The sequence below is a fragment of the Typopeltis vanoorti genome, chromosome 15 (assembly GCF_054136105.1).
Source record: "Typopeltis vanoorti isolate ZY-2024b chromosome 15, IOZ_Tvanoo_1.0, whole genome shotgun sequence".
In the NCBI taxonomy this organism is placed as follows: domain Eukaryota; kingdom Metazoa; phylum Arthropoda; class Arachnida; order Uropygi; family Thelyphonidae; genus Typopeltis; species Typopeltis vanoorti.
This window is the reverse complement of record NC_143563.1, coordinates 71,732,838-71,755,739: the sequence shown is the minus strand read 5'-3', so window position 1 is coordinate 71,755,739 and position 22,902 is coordinate 71,732,838. Positions and strand designations below refer to the sequence as shown.

At 35.8% G+C, this 22,902-nt stretch overlaps 1 protein-coding gene and 1 non-coding gene across 4 annotated transcripts in view; both read left to right on the top strand.

Moving 5' to 3' along the window:
• Positions 1-281: 281 nt before the first annotated feature.
• The window catches only part of Rlip (Ral interacting protein), a 188,607-nt gene continuing 165,986 nt past the window's right edge, over positions 282-22,902 (top strand). For all 3 annotated transcript variants that reach the window (XM_090404629.1, XM_090404628.1, XM_090404631.1), the window contains exons 1-2: positions 282-538; positions 12,780-12,894. In XM_090404629.1, coding sequence (XP_090260755.1) covers positions 12,804-12,894 — 91 coding nt within the window. In that variant the 5' untranslated portion in view covers positions 282-538; positions 12,780-12,803. The remainder of the gene's footprint in view (positions 539-12,779; positions 12,895-22,902) is intronic.
• On the top strand, positions 22,553-22,836 carry LOC150098875 (signal recognition particle RNA). The gene has a single exon (XR_016549566.1).

Sequence of the window (22,902 nt, the reverse complement as noted above, 5' to 3'; positions counted from 1 at the left end):
CACTATTTAAAGGGATTTTAACTTTTGCTGTTTATTACGATTATGATTATTTCCTTTGTGTACATGTATTGGTACATCGGTACTTGTATTTCATCGAAGTAATGGATATAATGCTAGCCATATAATGAAGCTAATTGAAAACACCTACACTGCCCGTATTGAATAACAAAAGCACGTTGTCAATGCGAACACAATAAATTCTGTTTACCTTTGTAATAGCAAAGAATTAAATTACATTACGACGCCAGGGGTTGCAAAACACAAACAATTGGAAGAGATTAAATTTGATGTTTGTATGTGTGTGCTCGGCTTGGTTGTTGTAAGAAGTATCAAAAATGTAGGCATTTAAGAAAGTCGTTTCGCAAAAAAAGTACAGAAATCCTGCCGTATGTTATTATTTGAGTGTGAATAAATTTTATTTAAAACTCTGCAGCCGTTAGCGTGTAATTTCTCGTTTTCAAGTGTGTAGTGTAACGTTTTCCATTCATTTCCAATGGAAATAGGAAGTATTCTCATCACTCATATTTATATTATATAGGTATAAAATTCTTCCTTTAAATATTAATTTTCAATGAAACTGTAAATTTAATATAATAAAGAGTATATAGCATAACCAGCCATTTGTCTCTTTATGGTGTGGTTGGATTATGGTAGTAGCTAAAACGCAACATAGTTCCAATACGGCGGTTTCGTGGTTTGTTTATTCGACATCATAGGGTTGTGTACCGGCACATGGTTATGAGTATACTCTGCCGGAAATCAAAATTATTATTATTCGTGACACCTCCAAGGAGTCCGAAGACTCATCGCGGGAGGACACCTACTATTATAACTCGGAATAACATCGCAGCAGTAATTATGATGCTGTCGATGGTCAGAAATTTATTCTCAGTGTATTTGAAGTGCTTTGTTTAATCATCATAGTTGAAGACTTCTCTGAACAGTAGTATTTACGAAAATTTCTGTGGTAATCAATGCTGAAAATATTAAGGCTAAAAATATTCTGGGTTGCTAAAACAATGTTGCAATCACAGATGTAATTGTGTAATTTATCTGATTGTCATATTCTGAAATATGTTAATAATTTAAGCATATTGTAGCACATAAACTCAATTATTATAAGTAGTTTCAAACTTTAATAATATGAAATAAGTAATTTCATATTATTAAAGTTTGTTTAATCACTCACTTTATAATCATCATATGAATTTATTAAAATAAGAATTAACTATTATACATGATGCATTGATCACTTTCCAGTACATGTTAGACAAATCTTTTACCAGTTTTTTAATATTGAGAAATGTACTTTTAAAACATAAAACTTGACTATTATGAAATTATATCATTATTATTATTAAGTTATAAAGTATAAATATTAAGCTTTTATGCAGGATTGGCTGAAAGATTATTACATTTTTTTTTAACATGAATCCCACCTTTGAAAAGTTGGAAAAATGTTGTATTGTGTATCTCGACTGGGCAGGTGATTACCAAAATAGAAAGACTCAAACCAAGATGAAAACAGAAATACACTTAGCCAACAAATGTGTATCTTGGTTTGAAAGCCATTCCAGGGAGGAAAAGTCAAATAATAAGAATAGAAAGAAACAGTAAAAACAGTGGTTGACAGGGACAGCAAATATGCTCTTGCATGCTGCAAATAGATGAGTAGGTGCAGACAGAACTTTTGTCTGGTAGAATATATATATATATATATAAAAAAATTAAAAAAATCAGCTAACTCCTTTTATTCTCATATAGGGAGTAGGTGAGTCCGTTTTAGCCCTATCTAACTTTTGGAGACTGAATGGACAGTTCAATCTCCACTGGTACCCAATCAGAGACAGCTGGCCCAAGGCTATCACTCATTAAGCGGCACTCACTAAAGAGCGACTGCTCAACAAGTGCCACCATCTCATGGTCCCTAACACAATATATTTAATGTCTGAAAATAGTGTGGATTCTACGGTCGATTTTCTTGAGTTTATGGGACAAAAAACCTGAATTTCCAGGAGAAAAAACCTGCTTGCCTATGTCAGAGATTGACTAACTCGGGAACCGGTTGAAAAAAGGCTTAGAAAAATTTCCTCCATTCGTTGACTAGATTCGAAACAAAGTCTTCCTTCATGCAGTCAAGTGCTGTGGTGTACAAATACCACATCCACTGAGCTACTCAGGCTATTTAATAAAAAAAAAAATACATTTCTAAACAAATTATTCTTAACTTTTAACAAAACACATATGCATCACCACTAATGGATACAACATCACTTTATTGAACTCCTATTGACTTACTAGGGCATATCATTAAAAAAAAAAAAGGTGGGGAATTGGAGCAAGTGGGATTTTGCATAATCTGTCAAGCCCTATATATATATATATATATATGTGTGTGTGTGTGTGTGTGTGTATGCATATACAATTGTTATTGCATGGTCTTGCTATAGCTGTTATATATATTGATTATTATATTATGAGAACCACATTTATTCTACAACTTTTAAGTTGTAGAACAGATATGCTTGTAAGTTGAAGAGCAGAGATGGCATACTATTATTATTAAACAAGACCTCATGGAGTCAAAGACTCATCAGTCTTCTACCACTGGCAATAATGAAAGAGTGAATATTCTACATTGTCATCATGATAAATTATTAACATGTTTGTGAATGTGTATGTGGTAAATAATTTTCATTGTCCATTGCTAGACCCTACTTATTGGAGTCCTGGATAGGTTCAAAAAAGTAACACATTTAGTCTTGACCAGAGTTTCCAAATTATCTAATTCTCAAATCCCCCACCCCCATAGTAACAGTGTATTATAGATTTAAAACCTGTTTCAGTTCAGTTGTCATATTTAAAAAAAAAAAGTTCTTATTCTTTATCTTCTGCTGCAGTGGTATGAAAAATTTCATCTTTATTTCTGAATTAAGTAATGGATATTTTCATCCTTCAAAATGCAAAGCATCCCAAGAATGAAAAGTGAAGGCAGACAACATGATTTTATAATGGGTCTATTATGGGCAATCTTTGACTTTTTTGAAAGATGTTAGTTAGGAATAGCTCTGAGAAATATAAGACCTAGATCTGTAGAGTTTGTCTAGGTGGGACATAAATTAGAGTTTAGAATATGAGAAACCTGATCTAGGAAGAGAACAAAATTGACTGAGTATTTTGTTAGTGCATTTCATGTTGGGATGGGGCAGGGAGTTTAAGAATAGTGATGAAAAGCAATAGGAAGGAGGAAAGAAGGCTGAAAGTTCAAGAATGTGAAGTGTTTACAATATTAAGGAACTTTGATGTTAATAAGTCTGTGAGAATGGATATGATATCACCACATATACATTACTGGAATGTACAAAAGAACTGGCTGTGCCCTTGACTTGGTTGTTCAACATGTCTGACAACAGGAACAGTCCCAGAAGAGTGGAAAGAAGGAAAAATAGTGACTGCATAGGAGAGAATCCAAGTCAGTAGTATCAAACTACTATAGGCCATTGTGTATAGCAAGTGTAGTGGCGAAAGTGTTAGAGAAGAAGGATTTTTTTTAATGTTGAGTCCATACACGAGAAGTTGGTTAATCGACCTATAGTACATGTATGGGTAATGGGTTTGGAAAAGAGGAACTGTTTACATTTAATGTAAAGACCTATATCAGGGGTCTTCAACCTTTCAGACAGTGCTTGCCGCATTAAAAATTTCAGTGAAGCCCCCCAGCCTATACTCTGGTATTTAGAACTGTAAGATGCTTTCCAGATTCACAAGGAACACTGTGCATTTGATACTTTACATAAAATCCTATAAAAATAAACTTTAAGAGCATAGGTAGGAGTCGGGTTCATGATAAGTAAATACAATCAGTACTCGAAAAAAGATAATTTAATGAAGAAAACATTCATTTTTTACAATGTCAATGGGAAACTTGACAATGCTCTTCCTTGACCAACTTGTCGATGTTGGCATCAAGGTTGGAAGTCACTATGCGCAGAGTATTCTTGAGATGTTGGTCCGTAATCCGAGTTCTTGTCTTGGGCTTCACATGCTTCATTCTGGAGAAGATCTGCTCACATAAGAATGTGCTTCCTAACAAAGCGCACATCTTCAAAGCATGCTGGCGAAGATTAGGGAATGTGTTCTCAGAAATGTAGTCTTTGTAAAATGTAAGCAAGGACACATTGAATAATTTTCTCTCAAGGAAGAAAATCTAAAGAAGACTGTTGGTTACGAAAATCACTAAATCTCTCTTCGAACTCACTTCGCAACACGGCTAATTTTGTAGCGTATTCATAAGAGATGAACAGTTGGACTCAGTGAGAAGCTGAAAATGAGTTAAGTCTTTTTTCGTGAGTTGTGCCTCTCAAAGTTTGAGCTCGGCAACAAAAGCTTTGATGTGATCAAACAGAGTGTGCACCAGTTGATTTTTGGATTGTGGCCACATATTTAGGTCATTCATATGCATCAAGAATGTTGGTCACAAAGGCAAAGTCTGTCATCCACTTTGGATCGTTGAATTCCGCAATTGGCTTCCCCTTCATTTGCATGAACTCCTGTATTTCGCTCCTTAAGTCAAAGGCTTTTTTAAGAACCTTCCCTCTGCTCAACCAATGCACATCACTATAATAAACCACATCACCGTGATCCGCTTCGCACTCTTGGGTCAAAAACTCTTGGAATTGATGATGATTCAATCCTCTTGTCCTAATAATGTTGGTGACAATCACAATAACTTTCATGACATTCTCAAATCCAATAGATTTCGCTTACAAAATCTCCTGGTGGATTAAACATGGTAATGGACAAAATCTTTTCCTTCTAATTCCATTTGTTTCTGTAGCAGCATAACAAACCCTTCGTTCTTTCCCACCAGAGCAGGGGCACTCAGTTACCACACCCTCAAGGTTGGTTAAGCTGAGGTCGAAACGCTGGAGCATTTTCTTGGTGGCTTCAAGAATATCAGTGCCTTTCTTGGCTCCCTTCATAGGTACAAGCGCCAGCAGTTCTTCTGTCACAGTGAATTGTTGATGAATGCCATGGATAAAGATAGCCAGTTGTGCTGTATCCTTCACATCTGTGCTCTCATCTAAAGCAAGTGAATATGTTGGAATTTTTTTTTCATTATTTTAAAAGTTCCTTCAATGTCATTGGCAAGTTCTTTGACACGTCATGCTACAGTTACCCTAGACAAACTCATTTTTTTTAAACACTTCCTTATTATTTGAGTACAGAATTTCCCCAGCAGCGATGAGACACTTTCACAAACTCATTGTCCAAGAAGGCTTTCGATTTTTTAGCAGTTTTTTCAGCTATTACATAACTTACTTTGACGCACGCTTCGCTCTCTTCCCTCTGCCTTTTAAACGTACCCTGCTTGCATTTTAAATCAATTTGGAGACAGTTCACCTTGTGCACACAAAGCTGCCCTTGAAGGTGATCGCATGCTTTGTCTCATAGTGTCGATTTATATTGTATTCTTTTGATACTGACACTGACTCACGACAAATTAAACACACTGGCTTATCGTCGATCGGCACAAAAAAGTACAAATTTCTACTTTTCATTAAAAACCCGACAAGAATCATTTGATTTATGCTTTTTACTCGTAGACGCCATAGTGATGGAAGGTGAACCCAAAAAGTGATCCAAAATGGCCGTGTAACGGTTATTATCCACTGAATATGTCTCACACTAATGAAAAAAGTCTGGCAATATAAAACCACAAAAGACTATGGCTGACACAACGAACCTGCGTGCGCTTATACACGAATATCACACTGTTCATGACTAACTGATTGTGGATGAGATCCTCTTGTGTTTATATGAAAATAACGAGTATAGGATTTTATGTAAAGTATCAAATGCACAGCATTCCTTGTGAATCTGGAAAGCTTACAATTCTAAATACCGCAGTATAGTTTAGTGGCCTGCAGGCTTCATTGAAATTATTTTTTATTTATTCGCCTTTTTAAAGTTGAGTAGTTATTTTTTTCAAAATGGCCGGGGGTCATGTGTTGAAGACTCCTGGCCTATATATATATATTTCTTGGGAAACACATAAGTGGGATGACTGTTCCACAATACAGCAGCACGGATGGAGGAGGAAAAGGAACTTGTTCTGTGGGTTTCAAAGTGTACTGTGAAGAGATGTTGAGCAGCAGCCACATATGTTCCAATGGACTTAGTACTAAGTGGGGTAATTATTGATGCTATTTCATATGAACTGTGCATTTGATACTTTACATAAAATCCTATTTATTTTCATTATTTTCATATAAATATTTATAGAATACATACTGAAATAAGAGAGCCAAAAGGCTTCACTTCAGCGATGCACAATTATTCAAATTAAGTGGATATTGAATCCAACATTATTTCTAAGCTGAATAGAGAAATTACATGAGTTTCGTGCCGAATATAGAAACTATAAAAGTTTCGGCGGATCCAAGCATAAGCAAACCTTTCATGACAGGGGCAACTCGTAGTAAAGGTGGACTAAGTTCCAATCACTATCCTTAGTATTTCTCATAATGTATAACATCATACATGTCCACTAGGAGATGTGTTTTACATTATGGGAAATACTAAGGATAGTGATCAGATCTTACTCCACCTTTACTACGAGTTGTTCCTGTCATGAAATGTTTGCTTACGCTTGGATCCACTGAAACTTTTATAGTTTCTATATTCAGCTTTGAAATCATGTTGGATTCAATATCCACTTAATTTGAATAATAGAATACATATATTGCAGAAACCAAATTCTTGTGTGAAAGTGGAAAGAATGAGTTGGTAAGAGATTATAAGAGATAGTAAGAGAGGTTATCTGAGCCACAACTGAGGGCAGTGATGGTTGAGGTGATTTGTGTAGGATAAGGTTTATCAAATGAAAGGGAAGAGTGCAGTGTTATCTGTAAAACTGTGTATTGGGTTGGAGGTCGACTGAAGTAGGTCATTGATGTATAGAAGGAAGAGGGTTGGTGAGGGAACAGAACCTTGTGGTATCCCAGCATTAGTTGAATGGCGAGAGGATAAGGAACCATCCACCATCACACATACTGTACATCCCGACAGAAAGCTGGCAATCCAACCGCAGAGGTCCTGGGACACACCAAATGATGGGAATTTATTATTATTATTATTATTATTATTACTTAACACTTCCAGGGAGTTCAAACTATCATCGAGGGAGGGCACCTACTCTACAACGCTCCGCCTCCAACAATCCACCAACCACAACTACCTTCATCATCATCTACACCACCGCCATTTATCACCGACCACCACCACTAGTGTTTTAACAGACAATCATAAACATCCATGGCGGGATTCGAGCCCACAGCCTTTTGGTTGGAGAGCAGATATGCTAACCACTTGGCCAACCAGGCCGGCAATTTAGTAAGTTATTTAGTAACTTTTATTGAGGTTAGAGACAGAATACAAATCTGGATTGATGAGAATGGAAATATTTTGAGAGTGCAGCATGGGTTTGTTAAGGGATGGTCATGCTCTAGTAATTTGGTTACATTTTATAATAGGATGACTAGTATATTGGAATGAGAAGATGCTTATACAGTGATTTATCTAGATTTTGTTAAAAGCATTTGGTCAAGTACCATATGATAAACTATTGTTGAAACTGAGCAGGATGTAGATGGATAGTCACATTTGGTGTCTTGGTTATAGGGATGGTTGGTTGATAGAAGCTAGTGAGTTGCTTGTTGTGTTGCAGTGCTCTGAAAAAGGAAGATGAGTGGAGCAGCACAGGATTCTATATGGGACCACTATTTTTCACATATATAAATGATATAGTTCAGGGTGTGACAGGAGACATTCAGTTGTTTGCCGGATTATCATGTGATATAACAACATCACATCAGGAAGTTCTGATGTGATGTTATTACAAGAACTGGTAATTAATTTACGGAATTAACAACGCATATGAAGTATTTTAATTAAAGATAACTTTAATGAATCACTTCTATATTTCGGCAATGTCACATTGCCATCTTCAGGAACATAAAGATATGGTATGTGCACTAAGGAACTAACAAAGCAAATGAGGAAGAAAGTAAGAAACTACTTTTGTTCCTAAAGTCTTGGCCAAACAGGCAGAACAACAAATATCAGGATTTCAGAACACCAAGACTACATCTGTTTTCACCAGTACAGCCGCTCTGGGTTGGCAGACCATGCCTTAGATACCCATTATAAAATTCGTTGGAAGAAAACAAAAATAATCCATCGCAGCAAGTTTAAATACGAAAGATTATTCAAAGAATCTTCAGCAGCTCTAAAAAACGTTCCTAACCTCAACAAATTTGGGTGCATGAAACTGCCCCAAATTTGGGAGACTTTCATTATGAGAACTTCAGCCCAACTGCCAAGACTACCAAATTAGCCCGCAAGAGGGCATCATTAGGACTTTAGGAACAAAAGTAGTTTCTTACTTTCTTCCTCATTTGCTTTGTTAGTTCCTTAGTGCACATACCATATCTTTATGTTCCTGAAGATGGCAATGTGACATTGCCGAAATATAGAAGTGATTCATTAAAGTTATCTTTAATTAAAATACTTCATATGCGTTGTTAATTCCGTAAATTAATTACCAGTTATGTCTAACCAACGTATAAGTCTTACTACTAGAGTTATTACAAGAAGATATGAATAGTTTGGGGTGCTCAAGGCAGAAGAATGGGGATGTCATTTTATTGTCATTAAGTGTAAAGTTATACACTTTGGCAAGATGGAACGAGGTTTATCCTACTGGAGAACTGCTTCAGAAGATGGAGGAGGTGAGGGATCTGGAGATCTTAGTGAATAGGGAACTGAAGTTGGGAGGGACACCGTGAAAGTTTTAAGGGTTATCCAGAAAACTGCTGCTATAACATAAATAATATTAACATGTAAGAATAAGAAGATAATAATAGTTCCAGCAGTGTATAAGGCACTAATTAGGCCTCATTTGGATTTCTATGCATAGATCTGGTTATCTGGCTATGTTGGCAATAAAGAAACATTGGAAAGACTGCACATACAATAACTAAGACTGTCTCATGGCACCAGAATATTGAGTATGAGGACAAATTGAGGGAATGTGGAATTCCTATACATGGAAATTATTGCATAGGATAATTGGTGATGTGAGAATAAGAGGTCATCCTTGGAAACTGTACAAAGGTCATGTGATAATGGAAGTGAAAAAGAGATTTTTCCCTGGGCATGTTGAATGAGTGGAATGTATTGCCAAAGTAGATGGTAAGTGCTCCAAAATTCAACTTATTCAAGGTAAGGTAGTTATTGTGGTCTACAAGTGTTCAATATCCTGCGATGAGTCATGAAGGCTTGGAAGTAATACTATCTCTAAAAAAAAGTTCTTAAATCTCCATTTGAGTTATAATTTCATCATAGGGAAATTACAAAGTCAACAAAACCATTTCTGTGGAGAATGGAGGCTCCATGACCACAATCATGTTGTTATTTGATCAAAATCTATTACACAGACACGAGTATGCACTGGGGAAACTGATGAAACAACCAGCTATCTTGTGTCATTTCTGATCAGCAGAAATGAATTCTTGATGCACAATTTTTCATGGTTAAAGAAAATAATCATTGTGCTCATGCTTTTCCATCATACTTGCCAGACTTTCTTTTGAAATGGTAATGATAAACTTCTATTTGCTTTCCTTGATGGCTGTTTGGTAATTTCAAAGATTTCTGAAGACATTTTCAGATTCAAACTTGATTCAGACTCACTTTTTTTTTAATATCAGTTATTTAAAAAATTACAGAACAAACAACTGAGTAATTAAACCATGTTACCAAGAAACACTACAAGGTATAGCCAGTCTTAAGAGAAAGGAAAGCTCCCCCCCCCCCTTCCTCTAATAACAAGGCTGCATCATTGGCTATACCAAGTTCAGGCTGGTCAAAAGGCAGTTCTGACAAACGCTAAAAGGGTTTTAAATGCCTATTGCAATCTCTGCACTCACAGTATGAAGAAAAAGTAGATACCTAAATTTAGAGGTCAAAGTTAATTTTTAATCTGTCATTGCTTTTACCTACTTCGAATACTGCTTTGATGAGAAATGCAAGACAGCATTTGGAGAAGACTGCTTCATAATATAACTTAAAGAGTAAAGCACTGATGTTATTTCAAGTAATATCTGACGTTAGAGAAGTTCCTGTTTTTAGAAGTGCAAATTTTTTTTACCTTAACATGTTTAAATGGCCAATGATTTTTCAACAAAATCATAATTTACTTTTAGTCCATAATTAGTTTAGTTTATTTAACATATAATCTAATTATGTATAATCAAGCTAGAAATCTCAACTTAATTGTTTGATCTCTCTCTCTCTTTCTCTGGTTGGTTTAAAAATATGAATTGTTAAATTACTGAAATTAATTTACTAAATTAATTTTATTGGATTAACAGTACCTCTGTAATACAGTTGGAAAAACAACAGAACAATGTGCCCTTCAATTAGAAAAGACCTGAGCGTGATTCTCATCATGATGAGGGAATCTTTATATGGACTTTTTTTTTTCAACTATAGGTGAGCTAGCCAATCTCATAACAGAGGTAATAAGGTTTTTCCCCCTGCTACCTCAGTAAGAGAACATTTTAAGAGAACACACACAATTAATGGACAAAAGTACTATTAATAGGCAGTAGCTGGTGCAGTTATAAAATTGGTATCGGCCAACAGTAGGTTGTGTGGTAGTGCTCTTCTTCGATAAGTCCTTAGACTCCATGGAGGTGTCACATAATAATAATTGATGCTTTGCTCCGAAAATAGAGCTGTCAAAAGATCCCAAACTTTATTTCCTGGACATATCTGTTCTAATTTTCATATACTTTTTCTTTCCCCTACTGCTTCCTTGGAATGGCGTATTAAGTATTGGCTCTCATAGTGATCACAAACAATCTTCGAAGGATACTTGAAAGCATTTATAAATACCATGTTAACATTGGAAGTGTAAACATGCATGCTGTGCACTGATCTATGTATGTCTTTATGTTGGTCAATCTTCTATAGAAGCAGCTATATCTTTCACACAGCAGAGGATAAACCCAAGCCAACTAACAATATTGCTGAGAATTAAGAACTTAATTAGCTAAAGGATACCACTCAAATGTGAAGTATATGTAGGAGGTCAAAGTAGTGCTCACATTTTCCTACTGAAATGGTTGGCCTCTATGATGGCAGGTCATTTGTCATCTGTATGACCTGTTACCTGGCAATTCGTAATCACTGATTTATTTGCTAAAAGGAATTTTGATTATATATATATATATATATATATATGTGTGTATAGACGAAGCCCTTTGGTCTGAAAGACCTGGATTCAATTTCTGTCCATGATGTAAGGAACCTTTATCTAGTCTCTTTCGACTAAAGTTAAGTTAGAGGTTTTTCATCCCTCAGAACAGGCAAACCAGCCAGGAGAACACACACAATTAACAGACAACAATACATTATAACCAACAGCTTCAGGTTGGTTTCATAAGATAGTGCTGTACTATCCATATGGGACTCACAGCCACTGTATCATCATACAACAGCCACTGTATCATCATACACTAATTAATTACTCAAATGCAGACCATTAGCAGCAAATAGCTCAAATTTATCCCATATCTCCATAAACCCAATTATTGGAGGCCTGAAGTGTCTTTAAAAAGTTCCATATTTGGTCTCTAGAACAGGGTTTCTGGACTATATAAAACTAAATTTTAAAAAAAATACCAAAAAATATAAATAACATTAATATAAATACTGGCTTGGTTGGCCAATTACTTAGCTTATCTGCTCTCCAGCCAAAAGGCTGTGGGTTCGAATCCTGCCATGAGCATGGATGTTTGTGATTGCCTGTGAAAATACTAGTGATGGTGGTTGGCAGTAGATGCCATTGGTGTAGATGATGATGATAGTAGTTGTAGTTTGTTGTAGTTGGAAATAGAGTTGTAGAGTGGGTGCCCTCCCTTGATGAATCTTTGGACTCCCTGGAGGTGTCATGTAATAATAATAAAATGGAAAAAATTCTTAGTCTAACCACAGTATGAATGTACCATAGGTTTACAGAAAAACCTTTCATGGGTAGGAACTACATTAAAAAAAATCAAGTAAGTCCTCTCTTCCTGTACCTTCTAGCTGTTGTGATGCCATTTGTGATCATTGTTCTTCTCAGCTCTGCTATCATATCTTGGCAACACACTCACAGTTCTCCCTCATTTCACTGTCTAGCAAGACTTGTGAAATGGGCATTACTTCATTTACACTTCCTTCCAAATCATTTGTTCCTACCATCACAGTCAATTCCTTTGCATTTCCTTTCCTCTCCACAGCCTCACTCACTCTTCCTATCATTGCTCCTCTCAGACATACTTTTGACACCCTGTTCCATTTTCACATATTTCACATAGAGCTTCATACAACACTACACTACTTTCCACCATTCTACTGCAATCATTCATCTTTGACTTGTCTGCCACTGGCATCTTCCTTACACATCCAACTACTAATCTCTTCTCTAAATGTCTTATCTCACTCTGCACATTTCTCAGTTCATTCCTCTACCTTACCAAATCTTTTCCAATAGTCTAGCTCGTGTTCATATCTTCTCACATGCTAGCTTCTTTACCATTCTTCTTTCATTATTCTACCATTCCGCCTTCTTTTGCATCGCACAAATTACGTAATTCTTGTAATTTTATGGTATATTCATTGTTCATGAACACTAAGCATTGAGAATAAGATTATGATTTATTTTGCAGATAAACTTCATGTAATTATTCACTATGGATTTTGAAAGTCCTGATGTAGAGAAAGACTTTCCTGGACTCTATGCTTCAGATGCTGCCAAAAGAAGTCAAGATCGAGGAAGTGATTGTGAGTACTGTATTTACTATTAAATGAGATGTCTGTTATGATATGTTTATTGCATATGTAAATACAATTTGATGGTCCTGGCATAAAAATGGTCTATATAGATATAACTATAATGAGATAACATTCTCTCTCTCTCTCTCTCACACACACAGACAGAGTAGTAGTTACATCTGATTCCTGAGGGATTTTTAAGCACAAAAGTTCATTTCAACATGGGTTTGATTTCTAACTGGCTTAGAGATATTGCAATTGTAAGGGAAAAATATCATCTTAAATATTTATTTTATAATTTAGAAGTTAATTGGAAAATGTTTTAATATCATATAAATTGTTCTGAAGTTGGAAATCAATTATTTTATGAAATGAATCTGGATAGTCTTCTAACAGTTATTGAAATTATCTGCCTTCTCCTTGGTTACAAATTTGTCTTAATAATGCAGATTGTTCTCTCTATAGTTGATTGTTTCAAAATGTAGTTGTACAGCATCCAGAATTCTCTGACTGATAAGCTTTTGATTTTTTTTTCATATGATCCCAGATGCAATAGTCTAAACAGTTAACACTTTGAGTCCTATTGATGTATATTTACATTTGTTCTAGGAATATCGTTTATTGTACTGTGTTATACAGCTCAAAACATGTTATTTGAATCTGAATAAAAATGTTTATTCAAAGGAAGGTTTCATTAAAAGTAAAAATTACATGTAACTATTTCAGTTTAAGTTTCTTCAACGATTATGTGAACAAATGAATAATTGAAAATTTAAGAACAACAGTTGTAAGTGCATAGAGAATGGTATCTTTCTCTGTGCACTTACATTGTTGTTTTTTAAAAAACTATTATGCTATTAGGATTCTATATATATAAAACAACAGTTTGTAAGGCAGTAAACCAGTATATGATCTAATGACTGCTTTAATAAAATAAAAATGTCTCATCTAACTTACTATCTACTCAACTTCCACTTTCACTCAGATGCAGACTATCAATAGTAAACAGCTCTCTCCTTCAAATTTATCCCATACCTCCACAAACCCATTTACTGGAGGCCTAAAGTGGATTGAAAAATTCTGTGTTTGGTCTCTAGAACAGGGTGTACAAAAGAAAAGCTAAAATACAAAAAAACAGTAAAAGATTAACAAGGTGGCAACTATTATAGAGTATATGCGAATCCAAAAATTTGAAATTGTTTGACATGCATTATATTGTTGAGCTTGCTGTGCATTTTCACTTTCACACCTGCTAGTTTGGCTAACTATTGTCAGGATATATTCCAGTAAGTTGATATTATGGTTTATACAAGGGTGGTCTGAAAAGTTCTCAGCCTAAGAATGAAAAAACAAATTTATAATTTCAAAACTATTTTTATTTTTCAACATAATCTCCCTTAAGACTAATACATTTATTCCAGCGATGCTCCAGCGCCATTATCCCTGTCCCTGTAGTGGTTCTTAGTAAGATCTGCAAAATACCCCTTTACAGCTGCAATCATCTCTTGATTCGAAGAAAAATCTGACCAGCGAGGAAGAGTTTTAGTTTTGGGAAGAGATAGAAGTCAGAGGGAGCCAAATCTGGGGAATAGGGTGGATGTTCCAACAATTCATAGTGCATATCCCTTAATTTTTGCATTGCCAAAACACCTTTGTGGGCATTTGATTTTTTCTTCTGCAAACCAGGTCTTTTCTCATGAATTTTTTTCATCTAGTCTGGTTAAAAGATCAGAATAATATTCCCTGGTTATTGTTTTACTCTTTTCAAGATAATTAATAAACAAAATGCCTTTAGCATCCCAAAACACTGATGCCATGACCTTTCCTGTTGATTTAACCAACTTTGTCTTCTTTGGTGCTGAACAACTGGCTTCTGTCCATTGTTTTGACTGCTGTTTGGATTCTGGTGTGTAATGGTGAATCCAAGTCTCATCCATAGTAATAAATCGATGCACAAAATCAGTTTTATTCTTGTTAAAATACTCCAAGCATTGTTCAAAGATTTTCATGCGAGTGCGTTTTTGATCTGCTATGAGCAAGCAAGGCACCCACCTTGCACAAAACTTTTTCATTTGCAATTCTTCATGCAAAATATATCCTACACATTCTTTTGAAATGCCTATAGTCTCAGCAATTTCACGCACTTTGACTTGCTGGTCATCCAATACCATATCATGCACTTATTCAATGATTTCTGGTGTTGTTACACTTTTTTTTGGATGTCTTTCACATGGTTCATCTTCAAGGCTGGTACGGCCACTTTTAAACTTGGCAGCCCGTTTCTTAATTGTCGAAAACGAAACAGAACAACTTTGAATGAATTTCTTTTGACATTAAATCTTCTTTTACAAAGAAATTTATGACTGCATGATACCCAATTTTATCCATTTCAAGGGATTCAGACAACACTTTTGCTACAGACAGCTGTATAAAACAAATTACTTGATAGAATGACTTGCAATTTCACATGGATGCTTATGACAGATGTACCAACTTAGAAAAAAAAATCTTGCCGATAGTGTTGCCATCTATGGTCGAGGACGATAACTTTTCAGACCACCCTCATATTTAGGTGTGTGAGATCCAATGCCATTTCCAAAGATTTCCAAATTCTTCTCTGTCATGTTGTATAACACCTATGTAAAGTTCATGCTTATTCCATAAGACTCGATGTTTCTCTGTTTTGGAATCTTGTGGGTGCACAGAAGACAGGAAAGGCCTCATTTCTTTGATAAGGGTCAAAGCTGTATAACTGAGGGGAAAACTCCACCTAGCCTTTAAAGGAATGTGGAGAACCGACCAGGGCTTCTGACCTAATATCCAATCTTCACCTTCTCGTGGTGCACCCTGTTGGGTATCTACCTGGATACTGAATGAACGAGGATGGGCTGGCAATTTGGGATTTAGCTGACCAAATTGTATTCCTATTAGCTCAAACCAATATAGAAAATGATGGTACAACATGACAAAATTTCATGCCGGCTGGGGCGTCGCCTGGTTAAACAAGGTCCCTGTTGTTTTCGCCAGAGAACCAGGGCGAACAGCGAAAAGTCAGCTACTGGAACAAATCTGAAAACACACCCCAACTCAACATCACCAGAGTTAAAGATCGGTACAATCAACATAAGAAGCCTGAATGGCAAAGAAATGGAGCTAGCTGAAAAATTAGATAAGTACCAGATCGACAGAATACGGGTGATTGAAACAAAAAAAAACAAAAACTGGTGAGATCTTTCTGAGCAATAAATACAAAATGTTATATTCAGGAAATGACAATCAAGGAAAAGAAGGAGTAGCCATAGTATTCAACACAAAATACGAGGCTAATCTTCTTGAATGGCAGGCAGTCTCAAGTACAGTAATGTGGGCAAATATCAGAATGGGGAATTGGACAATGAGACTTATTTGTGCCTATAGTCCCACAGAAGGTTCTACTAAGGTAGCACTGGAGGAATTTTTTGATGCTTTAGAAAAAGCAACTGACACAATGAAAAAGGAAAAGTTGGTCCTTGTTGGGGATCTAAATAGCAGAGTAGGAAATGATTGTCAGACATACAAAAATATTTTGGGAAAATTTGGAGAAAAAAGCAAAATATTTGGAGAAAAATAATGGCAAATATCTGTTGGATTTCTGCTCAGGACATGGACTGGTTATTACTAACACCCTGTTCCAACATAAAAATGTGCACAAATTCACATGGAGAGAAGAGGCAAGGAATAAGAAAATTCTCATTGACTATGTTATTGTTGATTATTATTATTATTATTATTATTATTTGACACCTCCAGGGAGTCCAAAGACTCATCGAGGGAGAGTGTACCAACAGCATCGAACGATTGGTCCCCATTCCAACTACTAACCGCGCTCAAACTTACTTAACTGAGCCATTAATAGCAGAGGCTCTACCAATCGACCAACGTTATGGTCGATTGGTAGAGAATGAATGATAGTGATGTTTTCACCCCGGTACAGGACACCAGAGTATACAGAGGATTTTAAACTGGAAGTGATCACTATTTAGTCGTGAGCAGGATAAAATTGAATTTCATATTGAAAAGAATGACATGTAAGAAAGTTTTAAAGCAAATAAAAGTTGAGCAGCTTTCAGATGTGAACTGTAGACTAAAATACACAAAGATTATTGAAGAAAAAATTAAAGAGTTTGAGAACAGGAATCAAACCTTGGAGATTCAGTGGCAAGCCTTGAAGAAAACCCTGATTGGTTCAGCCAGAGAGATATGTGGCGAGGTTGTTTGCAAGGATAGAAACATCAGAACACATAGGATGTTAAAGAGGCAGTGAAGGAAAAGAAGAAAGCATATCAAATGTTCCTGGCAAATAAGTCAGCTTTTGCTCTTAGAGAATACAGAGACAAATGTAAGAAAGCGAAACACTGTGTAAAACTAGCTAAATAAAGTCATGGGAGGACTTTGGCAAGAACATAGCAAATAAATATCAAGAAGGTGGTAAGATATTCTGGGGGTTGTTGAAGAAGCTTAGGAATGGAGGAAAGAGTGCTGTTAATGGAGTTAGAGATGATAAAGGTGGCATGTAAACAGGAGAAAAAGATATCCTTGAAGTATGGAGTAATTTCTTCGAAAAATTGCTAAATGAAACAAGCAGTGATAGCACAGTGGTAAGAAATAATCCACAGGCATACAGTCAGGAATACATATCCATACTTGAAGTAGAAAAAGCCATCAAAGGCTTGAAATGTGGAAAGGCAGCAGGAGTAGATGATATTCGACCAGAAATGCTGAAGTATGGTGGTATAAAAGTCTTACAGTGGGTGCCCTGCATAGTTCAGAAAACCTGGACAGAGGGACGAATTCCCGATGACTGGAGTAGAGCTCTAATAGTACTCATATATAAAAAAGGAAATAAAACTGAATGTGAGAATTACAGCGGTATCTCCCTAATGAGTGTTCCTGGCAAGATCTATGCAAGTATACTTGAGAAACGATTGAGAAGAATTGTGGAAGAAAAGCTTGGTGAAGAACAAGCTGGATTCAGACCAAATAGTCTGTCAGGATCAGATCTTCACTTTACAACAAATAGTTGAAACAGCATGGGAATATAACAAAGATCTGTATTTAAGTTTTGTCGATCTGGAAAAGGCATATGACAAGGTGCCAAGAGAGAAGCTATTCAATACGCTATAGTTATATGGTGTCAATGGGGCATTATATCAAGCAATACTTAGTCATTATTTGTAAGTCAGCAGTTAGAATTGAAGGAAGTACAGGAAGATGGTTTAATGTTAAACCTGGTGTGAGACAAGGATGTACATTATCCCCTCTGTTATACATTATCTATATGGATTACATTATGAAGGAAAGTGGTATTAAACATGATATCAGAATTGGAGATGTTAATGTCAGCTCTTTGCTTTATGTGGATGATGTTACTTCTAAATAAATCTGCTACAAGCTTGCAAGATCACCTGACTAAATTGAATAACTGTTGTAATAGATATGGCATGAAGGTCAGCAATAAAAAGACAAAGAGAATGGAAATAGACAGAATCATTGAAAATATCAACTGTGTTGTGAACGGAGAACCTGTGGAACAAGTAAAATATTTCAGCTACTTAGGCACGATTTTTAGTGAAGATGATAAATTAAATATGGAAATAGACAACAGAATCAACAAAGCTGTTATGGTAGGAAGTCAATTGAATAAATTCATATGGAATAAGAGAGAAATTAGTCAGAACACTAAATTAGCTGTGTACAAGACAGTGTTCAAACCAGTTTTAACTTATGGATCTGAGAGCTGGGTCAGAAGTAAAAAGCTTGACCAAAGACTAGAGACCGCAGATATGTGAGTCCTGAGAAAGATTAGAGGCGTGAAAAGATGGCATCAATGGCATTATCATATTAAAAACAAGGATATTAGGAAAGAAATTGACATCAGCATCCAGGAATGCGTTAGCAGAGCTAATCTCAGGTGGTATGGTCACTTAAATAGAATGGGAGAGGAAAGATTAGCAAAACAAGTGTTCTCTGCCTTGGCAGGAAAACGACCCAGAGGAAGACCAAGATATAGGTGATTGATACGGTACAAAGTGCCTTAGACGATAGAAATATAAGATCCAATAATGTTGGAGACTTGACAAGTAACAGACTGATTTGAAGGAAAATTGTAGATAGGGAGTTAGTAATGATGTAAATTTTTCATTTAATAGTATCATATCCTGTACACCCCTTGAGGGTACATGTCAGGAATTTGATGATGATAATGTTCTTCATTGTGCTGCTAATTGGATTTCTCAGTCAATTTGTCCATGGTATGGTTTTGTGCACTCTCACCATAGTTGATACACATCTGGATATTTTATAGAGCCATGTTGAGGTTTTATGGATAGAAATAGCAATCTCATCTTAATAAAGGGAGTGAATGCTGTTTTGATTTTGTGTTCTGTAAGGATTTTTGCAAGTTTTATGGAAATAAAACTATTATAGAGTAGAGAAATCAAACATTTGATTTCCTCATTATTGGAAGTGTATTGAATGGTATGCTGGCTAAGAAGACTTGAGATGATATGTTTTTTTTTAAAACTGGAGTTCTTTAGATAGTTCCTCCTTGTCAGTAATGAGGTGGGCGGCAGGTTCTTTCTCCTGATGTTGAAATTATACCCAATTTTTGAGGTCTGTAATGTGAGAAGAGGCATGCTGATAACTATCAGTATGTGTTGTTTTTTGGAAGATGGAGACTTTTAATTTACCACAATCTTTAGTCTTAGATCCAGAAATGGATGCAAATCATTTGATTCCAATTCATAAGTAAATTTTATTGGAGGATGTTGGTTATTGAGGTGCTCAAAGAAATTCAAAAAGGAAAATTATCCATGGTTCCATATTAAGAAGATCTCATTATTGGAAGTGTATTGAATGGTATGCTGGCTAAGAAGACTTGAGATGATATGTTCATCTCAAGTCTTTTTCCATAATTTAGGCTTGGAATAGTATTCTTGTAGGACCTTACTTTCAAATGTTTCCATAAAAAGATTTGCTAAAACTGGAGCAAGTGGACTGCCCATGGGCAAACCTGAGTTCTGTTTGTGTATATATATATATATATATATAAAAATTAAGAAATGCAATTTTTGATGACAGATTCCTATATTTTTGGCATAGAAAATCCATCATTGAGATTTGGACAATGAAGAACTTCAACACTTTCTGTGAAAAGATTTTCAAATTTATAGAGTGCTTCTATGTAGAAGCTTAGCATTATCTCAAATGATCCTCTGGCTGACGTTATCAATTTCATGCTCTGTGTGAACATATTTGAATGTCTTTTCAAAGAAAGTGCTGAAGTTCTTCATCATACAAATCTCAATCACAGTGATGGATTTTAATGGTCAAAAATATGGGAAATTATCATTAAAATGTTTTTTGTCCAGTGGTTGTCTCTCTGTCTTGCAAAAAAGACCTGGAAGATCATCAGCAAGGTAGAGAGATGAACACTACATCATTCAATGGGAAATGACTAGCTTCTGTGCCACAGACAGAAAAATGTGGAAAAATATAGAGATCATTGTCCAGCAGTGGACGGATGACTGACTGGTTTTCTCTTTCAGTCATTTCCTACCGTAGGTGACTTTGTAGGCATTGCCCACAAAGTATTCCTGGTGAAATTTTTACAGGGTTCAGCATATGGCTGGGATGTATTCACGACTGTAATCCATGTGTGTTCATGGGGCTGGTTTGCCTGTTTTGGGGAACAAAAAACCGAGTTTCTGGGTGAAACCCTCCCCCTACCCCTGTATGAGACCGGCTAACTCACCTTTAGTCGAAAGAGACTAGATAAAGGTTTTTCACATCACTGACGGGAATTGAACTGAGGTCTTTTTGACCAAAGGGCTTTGTCTATACCAGGGGTTGCAAACTGGCGGCCCACGGACCGGATGCAGCCTGCGAAGGCTTCACATCTGGCTTGCGACTTTAATGATTTCTTTTCTAAAAATCAATGTTTCTAACATCCTGCTGGAATTAAAACAGAAATAATTCAAACTTCTAAATGTCTTATGACAGCTTTAAACAAAAGTAAAACTTATTACTACAATTCTTTGTACCATGTTTCAACAGAGGATATTTTCGAATGTTATTACAACAAGTGATCCTGCTGTTAAATGTAGTTACGTCATAAGTGAAACAATTGCTTGGGCTTCGAAAACCTTTTACTGATGGAGAATTTATTAAAAATTGTATTTTAAGTGCAGTCAAAATCATATGTCTGGAAAAAAAGCAAGTATTTCGAAGTATAAGCCTATCAGGAAATACAGTTGCTAAGCGTGTTGAAGATATAGCAGAGAACTTCCAAGATATATTGCATGAAAAAATAAAGAGTTTTGTAGCATTTTTCATTGCAGTTGACAAATATTTTTAAAATTTAAAAATAAAAATGGTTATAAATTATAATTTAAATGGTGGTGGAACTGTTTACATAAGTCGTAAAGCCCCAGCAACAAAAGGGCCTTTGTTAGAGCCTTTCTTTTTTTAGTTTATGTTTTGGTTCATAGAATAATATTGAATACGGCCCATGTCTGATATACATCTAATTGACTGGCCTTTGCTGCGTTTGAGTTTGAGACCCCTGGTCTATACTGACTGAGCTATGGAGGCTGTAGTGAACAGATAAAGATTGATTATGATGATGAATTTTTTTAATAGGTGTGTGTGTGTGTTCAGGGATTGACAAATTATGCAAAATCATACTGCAATAAGCCAGTAAGAGTTCCATAAAATGATTAATAGTGCTGTACAGTGATTCGAAAAGTTAATTTTGTTTTATGATTTACAGAGATCATTAAAGAAGATGATTTACAAAGATCATTAAATGATATCTCAAAACAATATAATATGACAATATCTAAAGGAAAAAAACACAAAATAATAGCACTCTTGTTAAAACCCAATGGTGATAGATAATAAAATATTAGAACAAGTAAATGCTTTCTGATACTTGAGATGTGATTTATCATATGAAGGAGAAAAAGACATAGACACTAAAATATCAAACTTTTGTTAAAGTAAATGGCATAATAAATAATATATTTAAGCCATCCCTAGTACAAAAACACACTAGAATCAGACCATATAATGTCTTGTCAAAACCAGTTCTACTATATGGAAGCAAAACATGGACTATAAAAAGAAAAGATGAAAAACGAATTCAAACAGCAGAAATGAAATTTCTCAGAAAAACAGCCGGATATACCAAGTGGGACCTAAAACAAATGAAGGAATTTTACAATCCCTGAATATAAAACCAATTAATCACTGCATAAGACAGTATAAACAAAACTAGATAGAACATTTAAATTGAATGGACAACAGCAGACTACCCAAATATTATAGAGATATAAAATAAGGAGTAAAAGAAGAATCAGAAGACCAAGAAAGAGATGGCATGAGACCGGAACTGGCCACCTGGCCTAAAATCCATGTTAGGAAGAAGATTTTTGTTTTATAAAAACAGAACAAAATATTATATTTTGTTCTGTCTTCAACTACTTGCCGTCTAGCAAAATCTACTCACCATAGCCGAGCATATTTGTCAAATCCTGTGTATGTGAGGGGATCGTAATAGTACAGTACTTTTTAATCTAGCACTCTCTCTCTGGATTATGCAAAGATGGGTGGCTACTGGGGCTAAGGTGCTTGGAGTTGTGGCAGTCTCATGTAATCCAGCTGCTTGGAGGCTTGAACTGAAGGATGGTTTGAGGAACAGAGTTCTGTTTTGCAATGTTCCTGTGTCAATCCGATGTCCACACTAAGCACAACATCAGTATGGTGACTTGGAGGGAGCTCAGAGTTACCAGGTTGACTAATGAGAAGTGAACTTGCCCAGGGCAGAAATGCAGTAGGCAAAAGCTTCTGCTTCATGCAGTAGTGGGATTGCAAGTGTAAATAGGCGTTGAGTGACAGCCAGCCTGGTTGGCTGAGTGGTTAGCAAATCAGCTCTCCAGTTAAAAGGCTGCAGGTTCGAATCCTGCCGTGGGCATGGAG